Source organism: Abramis brama (genome assembly GCF_963993115.1).
Source record: "Abramis brama genome assembly, chromosome: 3".
NCBI classification, from domain to species: domain Eukaryota; kingdom Metazoa; phylum Chordata; class Actinopteri; order Cypriniformes; family Leuciscidae; genus Abramis; species Abramis brama.
In genome coordinates this window covers 31611496-31630002 of record NC_139965.1, presented here as the reverse complement: position 1 = coordinate 31630002, position 18507 = coordinate 31611496, and the positions used below count along the sequence as shown (strand labels likewise).

At 36.7% G+C, this 18507-nt stretch overlaps 1 protein-coding gene across 3 annotated transcripts in view; it reads right to left on the bottom strand.

Moving 5' to 3' along the window:
- tbc1d14 (TBC1 domain family, member 14) overlaps positions 1-18507 on the bottom strand; it is a 28735-nt gene that overhangs the window by 6850 nt on the left and 3378 nt on the right. For 2 of the 3 annotated variants that reach the window (XM_084108161.1, XM_084108162.1), the window contains exons 3-10: positions 14636-15344; positions 12728-12854; positions 8854-8972; positions 6860-6942; positions 6382-6499; positions 5807-5913; positions 312-398; positions 67-161 (exon numbers count right to left, since the gene is read on the bottom strand). In XM_084108161.1, the coding sequence (XP_083964287.1) occupies positions 67-161; positions 312-398; positions 5807-5913; positions 6382-6499; positions 6860-6942; positions 8854-8972; positions 12728-12854; positions 14636-15344 (1445 nt within the window). Of the gene's footprint in view, positions 1-66; positions 162-311; positions 399-5806; positions 5914-6381; positions 6500-6859; positions 6943-8853; positions 8973-10335; positions 10773-12727; positions 12855-14635; positions 15345-18507 lie in introns of those variants that run through there. The other variant, XM_084108163.1, reaches the window with a different exon arrangement.

Below are 18507 nucleotides of genomic sequence, written 5' to 3'. Positions count from 1 at the left end.
ACAAAAAAAATACGATACATTCGTCAGCAGATGATATAAAACACCAGAAACAGCAATGCACCCTACCTGTTGGAATATACAGAGATTGGGAAAGGTTCTGGAAATGTCTAACTTGATCAGTTCTAGACTGGCCTCTCGATCAGCATGAGACAAACCTGTATCTAAAAATTAAGCAATTATTTAGTTACAAAAGAACATAAAAGAGGATAATAAAGATTGCTTTATATGAGGTAAAAGAAGCAATTCCAGCAATAGTGCAAGGAGAGAAACAAATCTTAAATAATGGAAAACTGAAAAAGAAAAAACAATACCTTCAATCTCTGTTTCTGCAGCAGCCGTTGGGGCTACAAAGGCATTCCACTTTTCCTTAGCTCTTGCCAAACAGATGTCATACAGCTCTATTTAAAACACATACACACACAGAAAAAAGTATGTGTTATTTAAATGTTAATGTAAATATGAAATTATTATTTGCTTTCTAATTAGACCCCCTAGTCAAGTCAAGTCACATTTATTTATATAGTGCTTTTTACAATACAGATTGTTTCAAAGCAGCTTTACAGAGATAACAAAAAAAATAATGCAACAAAGTTTGTTTCCAGAAGAAAATAGCATCACAGTCCAGCTTAAGTAAGTTCAGTGATGTTTCATTTTTGTTGTAAAAAAAATTAGGTAATTCATATATATAGCCACTTTGGAGAAAACCATGATGTCATCGCCCAGCCTTAGTGATAGAGTAACATTATTACATGTAACTTTTTATGAATAAAATTTGCTCTCATCTAAAAGACTAGAAGAGTGTTTCTGATTTCTGAGTGTTTATTGACTAAATATAAAAAAGTAGGTGCATTATGTTTAAATACAGGGAATGTATAAACAATAATGTAAAACTAAGTTCTCATAACATAACTACCCAGCTTGTCAACCTGTCCACATCAAGAATCATTTGCTATTCAACATTATAGCTCCTAAACGTTCTTTATTTCTACACTTATGATTACAACAGATGACTGTTGCAAAAAAAAAAACATTAAAACCACAACACAGTTTTCAGTCTAGCGTTCTCACAGTGAACACCCACAAAAGCATCGTTACTACTGCTTTGATTACCATATGATGTCAATGCAGCATTCAAATAAATTGTTTTGCCAATTTATGATATAAATTACGCATGCAATGGGTTTTTGTTAACGGGGCAATTGTAATGTGGGAGAAAAGTTTAAAATGAAAGACTAATCAAACCACAGGATGCTGCTTGTGAAATACCATGAAAAAAAAAAAACAATACAAAGAAGGGCTGCACGATTTTGAAGAAAATACAATATTAAATAATGTGATATTCAATATGCGCTACAATAATACTTTAAGTGTGTAAAATAAATTAAAATTATATTTAAATATATTTAAAAACTGAAAGTGATGTAACCAACATACATGTTTCACATTCTTTTTGTGAGAAGAAAGCATCCCTACAACTTCTGAAAATGAACAGCAGAGGTTTAATTTAGCATTACATAAAAGTAAGTGTCATTTTAACGTCAGTGCAAACCAGGTGGTTTAGGTTTTCAGGTAGGCTACATTAGGCTTATTTAACAACAGAAATTGAATAATCACATCTAAAAATAAAAGACTGCTTAGTCTTCACTGTATGAATTAAATATACACTGATTCTTATTAAAGCTACAATAGTTATCCCATCAAGTGATTTCCTCTTGGTCTTTTGTTGTTTGATAGCCGTGGGAACATAATTTGAGCAGGGGGGCTGAGAAAAAGAGGCGGGGTGATTGCATTACTTGCCCACCGCCCCCACCATCGTATTGCATTTTTATAGAAATAAAAACAATTTAGTTCGGTTGGACAACGGACGCAAAGTGAGGCTCTTCTGCTCCATAGAGCAAGAGAAGCAGCGCAGAGCCGCAGGAGTCACGTGACGAAAGTGAGGCGCAATGACTGACAGGACGATAGCTGAGGCAAAAGCACAAGAACATTTTTGTTAATAAAAGTAGAATTTCTTCCTTTAATATAAGTGAGTTTGTCTTTGTTTTACTGTTGTATTTTCATTTAAAAAAAAAACAAACACACAAACTAAGCATTCGTTTTAAGTAAGGAGAAAATCCAAAGATATTTTATTTATTTGTTTCAATGCAGGTATGCCATATCATATCATATTAAAATAAGCAATTTTGTCAATGTACTTTTTTTATTGTTGATGTGATTTTATTACAACCCCATTTTCAGAATAGTTGGGACGTTTTGTAAAATGCAATAAAATCAAGATTCTGTGATTTGTTAATTCTCTTGAACCTATATTTAACTGACAAATGTACAAAGAAAATATTTCCAATGTTTTCACTGACCAACTTAATTTTATTTAGTAAATATAAACACGTTTTGATTTTGGTGGCTGCAACACACTCCAGAAAAGTTGGGACAGAGGCATGTTCACCACTGTCACATTACCTTTCCTTTTTATTACACTTCTTAATAATTTGGGAATTTGAGGATACTAATTGTTGAAGTGTTGAAAGTGGAATATTTGCCCAATCTCGCCTGATACAAGACAGCTGCTCAACAGTCCGTGGTCGTCACTGTCCGATTCTCCTTTTCATGATGGGTGATCATACATTTTCAATAAGAGACAGATATGGACTGCAGGCAGGCAATCAGGCACATCCCTTCTATGGTAAAGAGTGTGTAGAAACCACTCAGTTTTAGCATGTGCTGAATGAGGCCTGGCATTGTCTTGCTTCCCAGGAAAGATGTCATCTTGATGGCAGTTTATATCTCTGTACAATCCAAATATATGCCTCCATGTCAGTGGTACCATCACACAAACGCAAGTTTGCACAGATGCACCCCAATACCAGGACAGATGTTTGCCTTTGCACCTGTCACTGATGAAAGTCTGGTTGGTCCCTCTCGTTGTTGAAAAAAACAAGCTGAAACGTGGACTCATCTGACCACAGCACACATTTCCACTGTCTTTTAGACCATCTGAGATGAGCTTGGGCCCAGAGAACTCGCCGGCATCTCCATATATAACTGATGTATAGCTTTCTCCTTGCGTAACAGAGATTCAAGTGGCATTTCTTGATGCAGGTCTCCTGCCTTGCCCTACACAGACTGAGATTTCTCTGGATTCCCTGAATCTTTTCACAATATTATGTATGGCAGATGGTGAAAGACATAAATTCTTTGCAATCTTGCATTGAGAAATGTGATTTTTTAATTATTTGACAATTCTCTCCGTGATATTTGGCACAAAGTGGTGAGCCATGACACATCTTTGCTTGCAAAGACCGAGAAGGTCTTTTATACCCAATTACGATTCACTCACCAATTACCAATTCACCTACTCATTGTGGACTGTTGGATAATCTTTGGAAAAGAGTTGGATAATCTAACCTTTATAATCTTTTCACTTTTATTTTGCCTCTGTCCCAACTTTTTTGTAGTGTTGCAGCCATCAATATACAAATTTGTTTAAATTTACAAAATACTATTATGTTGGTCAGTGAAAACATTGGAAAACTTTTCTTTGTACTTTTGTCAGTTAAAAAAAGGTTCAAGAGAACTAACAAAATCACAAATGTCTATGTTTAATAGGCCTATAAACAAATTTGACATTGTACTACTTTATTGTGGATGTGTTTTCATTGATAATAATGAACCACAAACTAAGTATTCGTTTTAAATTAAGGGGAAAATCCAAAGACCTTTCGACAGGTGTCTTGCTACGGGCACGAGTAAGTGCAGTGCCAAGTTTGACGTTGTTTGGATGAGAAATGCTAAAGATATCGTTAAATATATCATTTTTAAAAGGTTGTGGTTTAAAAATAAACATTCTGACATTAGAGGGTTGTATCGGTCAAAGCCCCAAGAAGGTTGTGGTTTAAAAATAAACACTCAGTCAGCTACACTGTTTACTTCTGAATATTATAGTTTGGTTCCAGAACGTGATAAATCCATTTTGATTAATTTGAGTAAAAATGTGCTTTCTTTACCAAGAAAGTGGCAAGATGAAAACCACTATTTTCTGTTTCAAACTTTCACATAGCACATAGCATAACATAAAAAATTCAAATCCAGATTTTGATTTTCAAAGATTTATTATAAAAACGGATTATTTTTTCCCAAGATTTATTATAAAAACGGATTCTTTTTCCCCCAAAATGCAATAAATTCATGACACTTTTTTTTTCAAAATGCTATCATATTGAAACTGTTGAAATCAGCCATCACTAAGAAATATCTCCTGAACTTTTTTGACGGCGATCAGCTCACAAAAACTGATTTTGCACGGGCACTTTGCACTGCTCCCTGAATCGACGCGCTTATTCATTTGTGGATGTTAACTGAATCTGTAAGTCAGCTATGCTGTTTACTTCTGAATATTATATTTCATTCTGGTGCGCTTAAAGTTATCGCTACTGTGTAATAGTAGCCTATGCTATTCACCAACTAAACATATCCTATTCAATGTGTTCACAGTCTCTTTCACGGGCATCATTTGTAGTAGCCTATTCACAAACTGTTTTCTCAAGTTCACTGTGTGCTATCTACCATGCACAAATAAAAATGTCACTGAACTTTTGCTGTGTAATTGTAACAATGAGCACTCAAATACACCAAACCAACAATTACTAAAAACACACTAAAAAACTGATTTTGCACGGGCATTTTGCACTAGCACTTAGAAGGTTGTGGTATACATAAACACTCAGTCAGCAACACTGTTTACTTCTGAATATTATAGTTTATTCACAGCCATCATTTGTAGTAACCTAGCCTGCTCCCTGAATTCAATGCGTTCACAGTCTCTTTCACGGGCACCAAACCAACAATTACTAAAAACACACACAAAAACTGATTTTGCACGGGCATTTTGCACTAGTTCGTTTTAAATTAAGGGGAAAATCCAAAGACCTTTCATTTATTTGTGCTACAAAGCGGGCACACCATGTCATCAGTCTTATTTGTTTTGTTAATTAAAGTTCTCTGTTTAATATAAGCGAATTTGCCATTGTACTATTTTATTGTTGTTGTGTTTTTTCATTAAGAGTAGTACTGAATTAAGCATTAATTTTGTTTCAAGAAAAGGAAATATCTAACGTTAAAAAATCCCCCTTAATTCTTTCTTGAGCTCTACGCAGCACCCCTACTTCCCGCGGTACTGTAAGCTGCTGTCACTTTAAGAGCTGCACGGATCCAATATACTGTTACATGTGCTCTTTCTTTCTCAACTATTTACTCCACTTAAGACATAGTTGACTGTGTTGATGTGAATACTCACCAAGACAGGCATTTTGACATACTTTTGTGTGTATTTTTTCATATAAACTGCGGAAGAGAACTGAATTAGGGTTCACGCTCTGTCCAGACCGATAGGCATCTTCCTACACGCATGAGTACTTTGCTTATAGCGCTTAACGTTAAGCATGTCACACGTATGTAACAGTCATATATCCAGTATATTCTACGCTGTCTGCATTGACCTAAAGCTTAGACTTTTCATCATCTTTTGAAGTATTAAAATCATTCAGTTATTGTAAGCCATTGCGATATGCATATCGTGATGTACATTTGCGATATTTCGATATATCGTGCAGCCCTAATGCAAAGCAATTTATATAATTACCCACAAAATACACATTTAACACTCTTACACTTTTTCATTCATGAATTAAAAAATAAATCTAAAGTGATTGTCCAAAGTGTAAAAGTCTTTTTAGTCTTTTCCTGTATGTGCTTATATGCGATATGCATGGGTTTTGTGTGTAAAAACATACAAAACACACATTCATACCATCTGTGATGTTCAGGTCATTTCCTATCGCTAGACTCCAGACTTTGCCCCTCACACTTGGTGGCAGACCTTGCCACCATAAATCTCTCACCCGCCTAGATGAACACCTAAAATGGTGAAAAGAAAGACAGATTGAAACAATTTATTTCTCTTCAGATATTTGTGTATATATCGTGACTGTTTCTCTGAGCACATTTTTAATTCTTACATTGTTTATTTCATTTTTGGACTTTTAGACATTTTAATGTTTTATTTATAGGGACAGAAGAGAGATTATAGGATTTAATAAGGATAAGAACTGGAGCTGAAAATGTTGCTAGCCAAATTCAAACACACATAGCTTGCATAAGCACCTAAACTCAAAATATCAGCACAAAATATCATGCACTAACTTCTAATCCATGTCTCTCAATAATCTTACATTGGACAATACACCTCTTGCCAAACATAACTATTTTTAGAATGTTTTTTGGCTACTATATCTACTGACTGTTATTTGATTATATGGAATATCAAGAAGTGATATTTGTTTGTGTGGCTATAAGAGTGTCAATGATTTTTGTGTGCTGACTAACATGCTTTGCCAGTTGGGTAATATCTCCTGACTCCAGGTAAGCGCAGCATTGCCGATGCTTTCCTCTAGTTTACACCTGTCCTCTAGCTGTTTTTTCCGTTTCTGGGCCTCTTTCAGCTCTGCACAGAAACACACACAGTGTGAGGAGAGAGAGAGAATGGCAGTGAAATAGAAATCTGTCTCTTTTACAACAGCGCCCTCTAGAGCACACAAAACTAAAGACATAAACAATCAAACTGTCAAGTTCAAATAAGATCCAACTTTTTGCAACATCTGCCAGTGATGAACTGACAATATTTACTGGCCATAAATATATCTTACCAGCTATGAAACAGTATTTTTTTTAATCATTATGGTTGAAGAAATTATTCCTATACACTCTCCAAAGATTTTTACTTCCAGATGTGTTGTTGCATGCATATTAACCGTGGACCCTGCGCTCACATATACAACAAACACATGCATGAAAAGAAAGTCACCTCTCTTCTTGGCCTGAGCCACCATCTCCTCATATTCTTGTCTGTGTTTCTGGGCTTCTTCCTCAGGCTTTGCAGGAAGATTCCTACACAATAGATACAAAATAACTGTCAATTCACTTTTACATTACTGCCTTTGAGAGTAACATTCTGTCAAACTTTACATCTATAACTCATTTCTTGATCTTAATGATCCCTATGCTTTAATACATACTAGTATGCAACATTTTCTGTGCTCCTGTCTGTGAATGGTATAACGTTGCATGGAAGATAAGAGGTGATTTCCTTTTGTTTTAGGAGAGTGCTATGCAGGGGCGTTTCCTCGGAGGAGGCAAGGGAGGCAGCGTCTCCTCAAAAAAAACTAGATGAGAAAGTAATCGATATTGCAAAATAAAACAATGCACACATTACAAAACATGACATTAAAAAGTGTAAAAGTCACTTGTTTCTCTAAAGTAACATTGCCCAAAAGCAACACCCGCAGATAAAGTTACAGTGGGAGGCGTCCCCATTGACTTAAAACAGACACCCTAATGTTTGATGGGGTGTAATTGAGAATGAATGGGGGAAAGCCACGTGAGAGGAGGCAATGCCTCCATCGCGCTATGATTGGATATGATCGGTTATGATTGGATCTGATCGGTTATAATTGGATATGATTGATTTGTGCGATAGATCTTGCCCCTTGTTTTTGTGTGCACTTTCAAATTGGCCTGAATGAAGACAAATGGTGGCATTAACTTTTCCCGCCAGCGTAAAAAAAAAAAAAGAAAAAAAAAGAAAAAAAAAAAGTTGCTTGCCACCGCCAACATTTTGGTCATTTTCACACAATTTTCATGGCCTCCAGAATATTTTGTTGTATGAATATCTGAACATGCAATATATCAAAAGTAAGAACAGAGCCTCTGCTTCTAGCTAGTTTTATTCTAGCTTCATGCATTCTCTTTTCATCAACACTTGAATATAAGTTTCATAAAAAAGCAACATTCTGAGTAAAAAGCTGAGGAAATCCCGTTTTTGTCAAAGACTGCGTCTGGATCAGAATCTGTAAGATGATCAAAACATAGACAGAGTAGATCGAGTCCATCAACACCCCCAAAGCTTGTACAGCCCTGTAGCTCATCCTGGGATGACATTTCATTCAGTAGCATTAGGCCATTTTGATTTATATGCCGTTTATAGTTAGCATTATTTATCATATGCATCTGCTTACATATGAGATTGCTCGTTTCTGCTGCTTCTTTGCCTGTGTTTTTTGATTTGGAGATACTGTACTCGTTCAGGAGATGAGTAATAGCGCCCCATACCTTATAATAGTGATAACGAGGAAAGCCGTAAAAGCAGTCGTCAGTGGCAGTGAAGCGTTTTCTCATAAATGTAGCAAGTAAACAATTCAGCCATTTAGATATCACCACTTTATATCGCTTCAAAATCAAACTTGAATTGGCCTGAAAACATGATGACTGTGGGGTTTTTAGTGAGCAATCAGCTTGGTGAAATTAAAAGTACTTAATGTCTGTGACCAGTGTTTGCAAGCTTGATGACTGCTGAAAATAAGTTGACTATTAAAAATAAAAGCTGAATATTAATAAAATAATATATATTGTTTAAATTGTTACTGCCTTTAGTTATAATTTTGGAATAAAAAAAAAAAAATGCAAACACCAAACTTGATGATTTATACTTGGTTTTAATAAATAGATTATAAATTACATTTAGTGTAAAAATATAATTATCTTTGGTCTTTATTTTTAATGCAATGTTTATTTAACCAGGAAAATGAAGTGTAACAGGGACATACATTTACATTTGATTTATATATATATATAAAAAAAAGTGAGGACTTTGATGGCTCATTTTAAAACACCACTGCATACCACTGATGGTACCTCAAAATTTTGTTCTTTTACCGATAATACAGGAATAAGAAGTTTGAGGATAGGAGGGGATAAATGTAACACATTTACAGAGACATAGGCACACACAAAAACACTCACGCTGGACGGTTCTCCAGTATAAGGGCTGTGGTTGAAAGTGGCTCAAAGTCCAGGTTCTTTCTTACATTCTTCTTGGGAGATGTGGAATTGCTTGTGTGTCCACTCCTGCCTTCATATTCCTGTAAAAAAAAAAATAAGAAAGAAAGAAAGAAAGAAAGAAAGAAAGAAAGAAAGAAAGAAAGAAAGAAAGAAAGAAAGAAAGAAAGAAAGAAAGAAAGAAAGAAAGATAGATAGATAGATAGATGCAGTTTTTACAATAATTTTGATAGTCACTTTTCACCAAAAAACAGTAAATGTAATTTGACAGTGCATGATAATTAAGTCTGTTCTGAGGTCTATTCAAATTGTTTTTGAAATGTGACATTATTTGTATGACAATAATGCACATTTTTCGCCATATTATCATTACTGTAATGTTGAGTTTTTTTGTAATTCTCCTTATTCTCAATAAAAAGTCTAATTTAGCTCTGATTAATGTAACCATTTTTTGTATTTTATTGAAATCTGCATAAAAGAAAAGCAACAGAACAAATACTACCATTACGTATATCACTTTACAATTAAGATATTATATATTATATATAAACATATATTTTTATATTAGAGTATTGAGGGGTGTTTTTTTGGTTTATGGTAACAAGGCTTAATCGCCCTAAAATTATAATTAAATAATACATTTCAAGGCTTTAGGCGTGACAACTTGATGGAACTCATTCTTACACATGTTACAATGTTTTAACATCCAGCTTTTTTTGCCACACAATACTTTCTTCACAACCTGCACAGATGGAAGCAGAAGTTCTCAAACCAGCAGGAACTGAAAATAATAAATGTCTTAACAGAACACAATATGTCATGACGGGCTCAAATGAAATCAGAACAACTTGCTACTGTTACAGTATACATGTATGCAGTATACAGTTCCTTGTTATACACTGTACACCCTGCCTGAATAGAAATCTGTGCTATCTTGCATTGCATCCATCTTTAAATTCTCTGATTTGGACTATATTCGGTCGAATTTGTATATCCAACCAAGTTGATAATAGAGGAATATGTTTTGTTTTATTTATGCAGTTAGAAAGCACACACTATTGCACACTGAACTGAGTGAATATAAATATTTAATTTGCCCCCACACTGCACTTTCTCAGAGATAACTAGACAAAATGACCTACATTCCAACAATGAGCCAAATAATTTTAAGAAAAGGACATTAAGTAAGATTAGACGAATAACTCTTAATTAGTTCTAAGAGTAAATGTGGGACAGGCAAAAAAACAATGAAAATATAATTCACCAACACACAAATGTGTTCACACACCAGGTACACCTGCTACGACAGAATCTCTCTCGTGCCACGTCATTTCCTCCCCACAAATTCTTGTTTTTCTCTTTCTTCTCGTTCCCCTCACATTTTCTTATTTATCTGACGGAAAACAATGAGGGGGAAAGAAAAAAATGAATAAGGCATGAACTCACCATGAACGCTGCAGTGCTGTTGAGACATTCAGAATCCAGCGTTTCAGACACTACACGCTACCATTGCAGTATTTTCCTAACTATAAGCTTAAGTGCCTTGTAGACAGAAAGGCAAGGCACAGTAGCAGAGGAAGACCGCAAGGAATATGGGACACACCCTGAGAAACAGTAGCATGATACTTATGTGCTCCTGCTCCTCTGCTGTTATTGCTGTCTCACTCCTGCTAAGTTACTTGACACTGTTTTTCCTTGCCCTCTTTCTCTCTATAACTCCATCCAAACAAACATGCACCAAACTGGGAGGGCCTACATCAGAGGGATGCAGAGGATCCGATATTGTCCCTTGCTCCTGTTGTGTCCATATGCGTGTGTGCATGCTAATGTTACTCGTCATCACAGTGCTGAGAGAGGATCCATGATTTACAGGCAGCCATACTAATTGATTCCAGCTATTAGGAGCACAGGGCACTCTGCACTGCAGTTTCATGCGATCAGTGTGCTCTGTGTTCCGCTGTGCATGCCTGAGTCATGTACAAAGATGATGCATAACCTGTTTTACTGTGTGTCATCAGTTCTCATGAGCTTCCACTGATTAAAATAAAATATAAAGAAACATCCAAAACACACTGTCAGACAATCCCACACATTTTTAGTCCGTTAAGACTTTACAAATAAAACAAGTAATGGTTGCAGGTAGAATATTGCAATGTTTAAAGTCAGGACTAAAGCACGTAATATTAAGTTCATCTTAACTCATCTCTTCCAAGGAGCCACTGCTAGAGAGCCTAAATAAAACAGCAACTCTAAACCAGTCACCCAATACCTCAATCTTCCATTACAGCTGCAGAGAACAAAAACGAGAGATAAAGGCAGGAGTTGGAGGTGGGTGAAATCTAGATGGACACAGGGAGGCTGAATCAGGGGGGGTTCAAATTACCTAAAGCACATTGCAGGCCTGTTGTCTCTCTGTACATAGGAAACAAAGCCCCATTCACAACGTCATAACAAGACTGCAATGTAAAGCCATTTGATTGATTCATGCGTAACAATTAAAAAAAGAAAAATATAAACGAATATAAACAAATCCTTAAACATGATTTTTTTTTCATTGTTAAAGTACTTTCTTCCAAGCAGAGAATATTTTAGCTATTGGGATTGTCGTCCTGCCCTTACGCCGATGCACACATCATTAGTGAAGAGACTTTGCTGTGAGGAAGGTAAAGCTTTTGACTGAAGACTACGATGCCACATGAATTAAAAAAAATGCACTGATAAATAATTTATAGTAAACACTACAATATTCCATACAAAAACTAAGAATTGTCAATTTTGATGGAGACTGAATTTTTATGGTGACTTGAATTCACACGTTGATACCCCCAAAACAGCTCAACCAATGGCGTGGGTTTAGGGCGGGACTACATCTGATCGGGGAAGCCTTTGGGAAACCAGTTTCATTCATTTTGCAAGTTTGTTTAAACTTTAAGCCAAAACATGAACAATACAGACACTAAGACAAAGTATGAACACTACTTCTTGACCTTATTTCACATAGTTCATAAATGTGCATAAATACACATTTTATAAACCTCCCTTTGATTTAACTTAAATAAACATTGTTTTTGTAGCACTATATGACTTCATTGTTAAATTGAAAGCTATTGTAAATACTTTCCTCTCATACATTAAAAACAGAAATCCACAATTAAAAACACATTTTACAATTTTCCTGGGTAAATTGGCAACTTCACGTATTCTAAAGCATAGCTTGACAGTTGATCATTTCTTTATGGGATGCCTATTAATATTTCACTTGTAAGTGCTATTTCTTGGTTAATATCTAATTCCATATTTGCAGCAGTCATGGGAGGAAAGTGTTACCCTGCACATTTTTAACATCAACTTAAAACATCAACGTTGCTAGGAGATGTATGGCAAATTAAAACGAGCTCTAAAAAAATGGACTTAAAATAAATATGAAACATATCTGATCTGACCATAGACTCAAACTAAAAAAATCTACAGATTGGATCTGACTTTCAACAACTAATGTTGACTTCTTGAGACTGCAAATCGAAGCAAAAATCTTGGCAAAACTTGTGTAGAGTATTCCAGCCTTTAGTTTTAAACCTCATTTACCTCATATGACTTGCTTAATACTAAATATTAAAACAAATTAAGAGATACTAAATATTCAAAATAAGTAGAGCCATGCTCAGTGAAGGGTACTTTTTACAAATAGAGTTAAGGACGGCATTGAATACAGAAACAATTTTTTCATAATTTCAGTTCAACCTTACTACATACAAAACCACTCAAAAAGCAAGTACATTGCACATTTTGTCTTTTAAAGTCTTGTAAAAATGAGTGCAGGTGTGTAAAGTTAACATACCTTTGGTATTTTCCCGGAGTCTTTGGTTGAAAGTTCTTTATGTGGAACTTTACCAAACAGTTTCCACCCAGGCTCTCGCTGTCCTTCCAGTGCACCCGTGTCCTTCATCCTCTTAGCAAAAAGACTCCTTACAAATATTGAAAAGAAATAACAGAACTGAGCCAACAGAGCACTACTGAAAATGAACAAACTTGGCTCTATATTTTAAGCAATATGAACTCCATAAAACAAGACATTTATTTATTATTAGAAAACGGTTAGTTCCAGTCCTTGATTCTGATTGGTCAATAGACTTTTCCTGTGTCCTGACACTGGTCATTTGTCAGTTGCTTCTTGCTTCAGTCCTTTCAATATAAAAGTCTTCTCTACTGACCGACTCACTCATAAAGACAGTATTTGCCGCCATCTAATAGCAAAATAATGTAACTTCTGCTGCTGTTCACAGTCAGGGACTATTTTTTCCAGCGGAAAAAAGGCTTAGTGATTTTATTTCATGAAAGTTGCATTGATATATGATTTTTGGCTTTAATATATGTATTGTGTGGTAACCGTTTTATAAAAGCAATAAGGTACTGGAGGCTAGTGCTGTATCATGAATAAGTCAGGGCTGAAGGGGTTGCAAGCACTCTGCGACGTCTTCAGCCGTGACTTATTCACGATACAGCACAGCCTCTCGTACCTTATTTCTTACTTATAGCACTTTTCATTGAATACTGCACTATAGTGGAGAGTAAGGGAAAAGGAAAAATATTTGAGCGGTTTTAAGATATCTCTTGAGAGCTTCAAGACAGTCCACATCACAATGATGAAAGGGCAGGTAATTCTGAGACATGGGTCATAAGATGAGCGCGATCACCCACAGTGCAGAGTCTTGTTATGGGGACATAGAGGACAGTATTTAATCTTAGAGAACAAGCCGAGGTCCAGTTATGGCTCGTTTCCACCGAGCAATATGGTACAGTACAGTTCAGTACGGTACACAATTATTTCTGCTTCGATTGTCAAAAGTTGTGAATGGTACCAAAATACCGAACCGTTCTGTACCACTTTTTTGGGACCCTTCCGTTGAGGTACCTAGTACAGTAGTCCAGTACCTAAAGGTTGGAGCTGATTTAGTGGAAGATGGTGATATGGAACATTGTGGGATCTGAAGTTTATTATAGTCAAATAAGCACTGGGTTGAGGCAGCAAGAGGTCGTTGTTTTTGAGAGGATACTCTATAAGATACTCTAGATACTCTATAATTGGAAGTTCAGATAGAAAGGGATGTTGGCAAGAATTTGGCATGTACATACAAGTACACTCAGAGAGTTTTTGTTGGCAGTTCCACTAAAGGCTTTTCCCTCTGTAACCATTTACAAAATCAGCAAGTGTATGATGTCTAGTGTTTTAAAATCTGTTCAGGTTTGAAAAGTTGTGTATATTCCACTCTTAAGGAAACACCACTTGCAGCAATTGCAGTATTTCAACTTGTGCTGTAGGTGTCGTTATACTAAAATAAAAAGGCTGAATCAGAAAAAAACATAAGAAAAAAACATAATTCTGTTTCTTAAAAACAGAAGAAAAAAAATACAAAGTGCTACCCCTTGACAAACCACAGAACTCAATGATAAAAAGAGCTTAGATAATGTGAAAAGTGAAAAGGTATCTACAACAAACAAACATCGATTGCCAATAGTATTGTTAGATTTTCAAATGTACCCAAGAAAGATGCACACATGAAAAATAAAATGCAATCAAAAATTGTAAATTAGGAAAAAAGCTTGAAGCTTGTTGAATAATATTAATGCAACGTTATTTGAAAGGCAACATTTGGATAAACTTGCACAGGCATATCATGATATAACTGAACCAATCTGGTTTCTTAGTGTGAGTTTAACAACATTACAAATGCAAATGCTACAATACCTGTGGAAGAAGTTGGCGAGTGGTCCCAGTCTCTTGGGCCTAGCCTCATGAGGCGTAGAGACCCCCACTGCCTGCCGTTGTGGGCTGCTCAGCTTGCCGTGTAGGTTAGTAGGGGGTGAGAGTGAATTATCAGAACGGTGCAGGACATCATCATTCTCAAATGTAACAACGGCGCTGGACTCGGATGTAACCATGAAATCAAGGAAGTCCTCATTACTGACTGACAATGTGGCAGAAAACTCAGTACTTAAACTGGACACACTGCACACTGAAATATCATCACTGCGGTTCAATGTACCCTTGCCTGCCGCACTGGAAAGCCCACTTGCACCGTAGAGACGTACCAAATCAAAGTCACAACGGGGGAAGGTGGAAGACTTGAGTAAGGAGTTGTCTGAAATATCCAAGTTAAGTGTTGCTGGATTATCATCAAGTGGCGGTGGAACCACCAGCTCAGCTGTGTTGACCCGAGCATGAATGTGCTCAGGTGGGTTGATCTCAAGGGTGGGGATACCAGAGTCCTGAGAGGCCAGGCTGCTGCGATCCTCATCACCAGTGCCGTTACATGGAGTGAATAATTTGCAGCCAAGAGAGACATGTGGGGGCTGAGAGCATGAGGTCATAAAATGGTTGGCATAGTTTTGGGTGAGAGACTTGGGGGCACTCTGCAAACACTGTGAAGACTTGATTATTGATGATACCTGGGAATCTAGAAAGGCAAATTACAAATGTTGATCAGTCCTTACAAGTAAAAAGCTGTTAAATATCTGTAAGCATCAAGTCATATGGGTGTTTCTTCCCTTTTAGAACATAAACTGACATTTTTCTAAAGCTAACAGATTTCATTTCCACTACGTCAAATTACATACAATATAGTGTTTGATAGCATTCTGTGGTAGAAATGACAATGATGAAGAAAATGGCTGACTGCTTTGTCTTGATAATTCTAATTTTATAAAAGGCATTTTATGCATAGGGTTAGGGTTAGAGGCAGTTTGTGCAAAAAATACCATCTCTACTTTTGACTTTAGCCGTCATCATATATTTGATGACTAAGCCCCGCCCTCCATAGTTACTGTTGCTATGCCTGACAAGCTTTCACGCCTGGCACGTCTATTACAGTATGCATTACCAAGGAGATAATTAGTAATTTTTGGCGAACAGGTGAAATATCTGAGAGAGCAAGACAAAAGGGACTGCAGTATGAATTAGAGAGATATATCCACGACATAATATGCAACCGATTAGAGAATAATTTCATCAAAATTTAAGCTAAAGCCTATAGGTCCCAGCGCAAGCAGCAGCCGCCTCATACGCTGGCCATTCAAATGGGAAACACACAAATTGAGGAACAGCTATGTTCATGCACAGCAGGGTAAGTGAAATTTGAAAATAATCTAATAATTATAAATCAAACAGCTTAACCATAAATCTTGTGGAATAAACACAAGACATTAGCCTAACCAATTTGCAATGATAACATTCTCCCGCACATATTTTTAGCGCGCCAGGCTACTGCTCACACGTCATGGAGTAAACGTAGGTGTTTTTGTTAATCCTGTTGACATTTAGTTGTGAATGGGACCTCCCACACTGCTTGATCCACGCCCGGCATTTCTCCCCTTGGGTTTTAGGTTTCGGGAAGGGAAAAAATTTCACCCCCCATCCAAACTTTTAGGATACCGGGTATCAGATTTGCACAATCCATACGCACAACGCTTCGGCATGTTTCCCTCGCTCGAAAGCTTGCCAGACCTCCCGTGCCTAGTTACGGTTGCTAAGCCACAATTGGTCTGTGGCGGTTTTCGGCCGTGGCTTAGCGAAGGGTCAATTGGACAGAAATAATTCCTAATCAAACTAAAAAAAAATTTAAAAAAAATCAACATATCTCTCTATACATAACACCTTACATGGCATGAAAAAAACAGTACTGGTAATTTTCAGCCAGGAAATCTTACAGACTTTTCCTTCAACCCGAAACACAACACAATGCGTAATAAAAAAATAGGGATAAAACACCTGTGAAATAATCAATCCGGAAAATTCCTTCATATTACCACAGTACATGATTGTACCTATTTTTATGTACTTTTGTACTGCAGATTTTCCATTGGGTAACAGGTCTGTGCTCTCAATGTTCGAGGTAAATATGTCCTGAAGAGTGATAAGACTCAGTGTATGTGGATGGGTAAACACTTCTCTGAGTCCTGCCTGAGTAAAACAGTACAACAACCTTTATCCTCCTTTAGTCGTAACACACCATTGACCAGCTTATCTCCACATAATAGAGTGACATGAAAACTGTCCAGGAGTAGAGAAACCAGACTAAAAACGTGACCCAAAGACCTGAGGAAACATCACGTCAACACTCCCTCAAACTATGAGACAGCTGTCCTCAAATGTCCTTGATAATCTACCGGACAATATCTTCCATCAAAATTTGACCAAAATAGCTCTTTGACTTAATGAGGATAGAGAATGAATGATTGGAGAGCGGAGGGCCTGAGGACAGCACAGTAGCACATCAACAGCACATCAAAAACAAAGTGGAAAATAGAGCAACATCAGCTAACTATGACAAACAAAATGTTTATATTGTGCCTAATAAGAATGCAAAATATACAATGGGAGAGGCAACTAATAATACGAGCTCTACAGGTTCTTCTTCCCCAATTGAATATGGTTCAGTGTGCATCACAGGTGTGTGCAGCCACTCATCTACTGCAATAGAAACAAAAAATGTGCAAATAATCTACAAGCCAATACTCGATTGTGGACAGAACATGCCTTAACAAAGCTGTGAAATCTTCAATTGAAAGTGCAATCAGTAACTGCTGCATTTGACAGGACAATAATAGTTTAATTGCCCAACAATACACACCTTAAACAATAACAATGCTTTCACGATTTTAATGGTGACCCAGCCCACATATTTCTCAAATACAAAGATTTTTGGTCTTTGTGTTTTAAGGTTTCTGTGTTCCTGCAGTCACAGAGAAATAGCTAACTAATTAAGATTATAATAATTAGCTTTTTCAACCAAAATCATACAGTCATAGAGCAATGAAGTACCTCATGTGTTGTTAATGCTTGCAAAATGAGACTGTTGCTCTCTGATGAAATCCTTCATAAGGCAATCAGCATCCTCTAAATTTCTCAAAAGCACCAAAGACAAACTGTTTTTTAAGGAACTGCAATTTCATGACAGAGATTATATGCTGACAAAAGTTAACATCAGGCTACAACATTTTTATAACAATGAACAAAAGTGTCCATTTGTATTTTGCAGTCTTGACCCTACTGTAAATGTTCGTGTGTTTGTAGTTTATTCCCTTACTGAAGTGGTTACGGTCTTGTATACGGTGGTCGAGAGAGCTCAACACGCTGCAAATAGAAAAAACACTCGCAAATTAAGAAAACATGTTCATCAGTTTCACAACACACGTGTGCTCCAAATACCCACAACACAAATAAATACAGAAATGCGCTGCAAACAGCACAGACTAGGGGTGTCCATGGTTAACCGATTAACCGATTAACCGTTAAAAATTGCGTAACCGAGTGAAACATTTTGCTCGGTTAAGTGGCGTCAATGGCGTGCACTGAATTTAGTTGTAATACATTTTTGCACCACCAGAGACCGCTAGACCAGTTTTCTAATATGAAGCGGGCAAAGAAAGCGCGCGTCCGAGAGTGAAGGCTGTGCGAGAGTGAAGGCTGTGCGCGAGCGTGCGCGAGCCAGAAACAAACATAGTATCCGCGCCACTGATGGCAGCACAATAATATCTGTCTGCAGAGCCGCAGAGCCACAGCTTTACCCCAGCAGTTTTACCTCGAGCATGCGCAATTTCATCACAACAGTTTTACCCGCA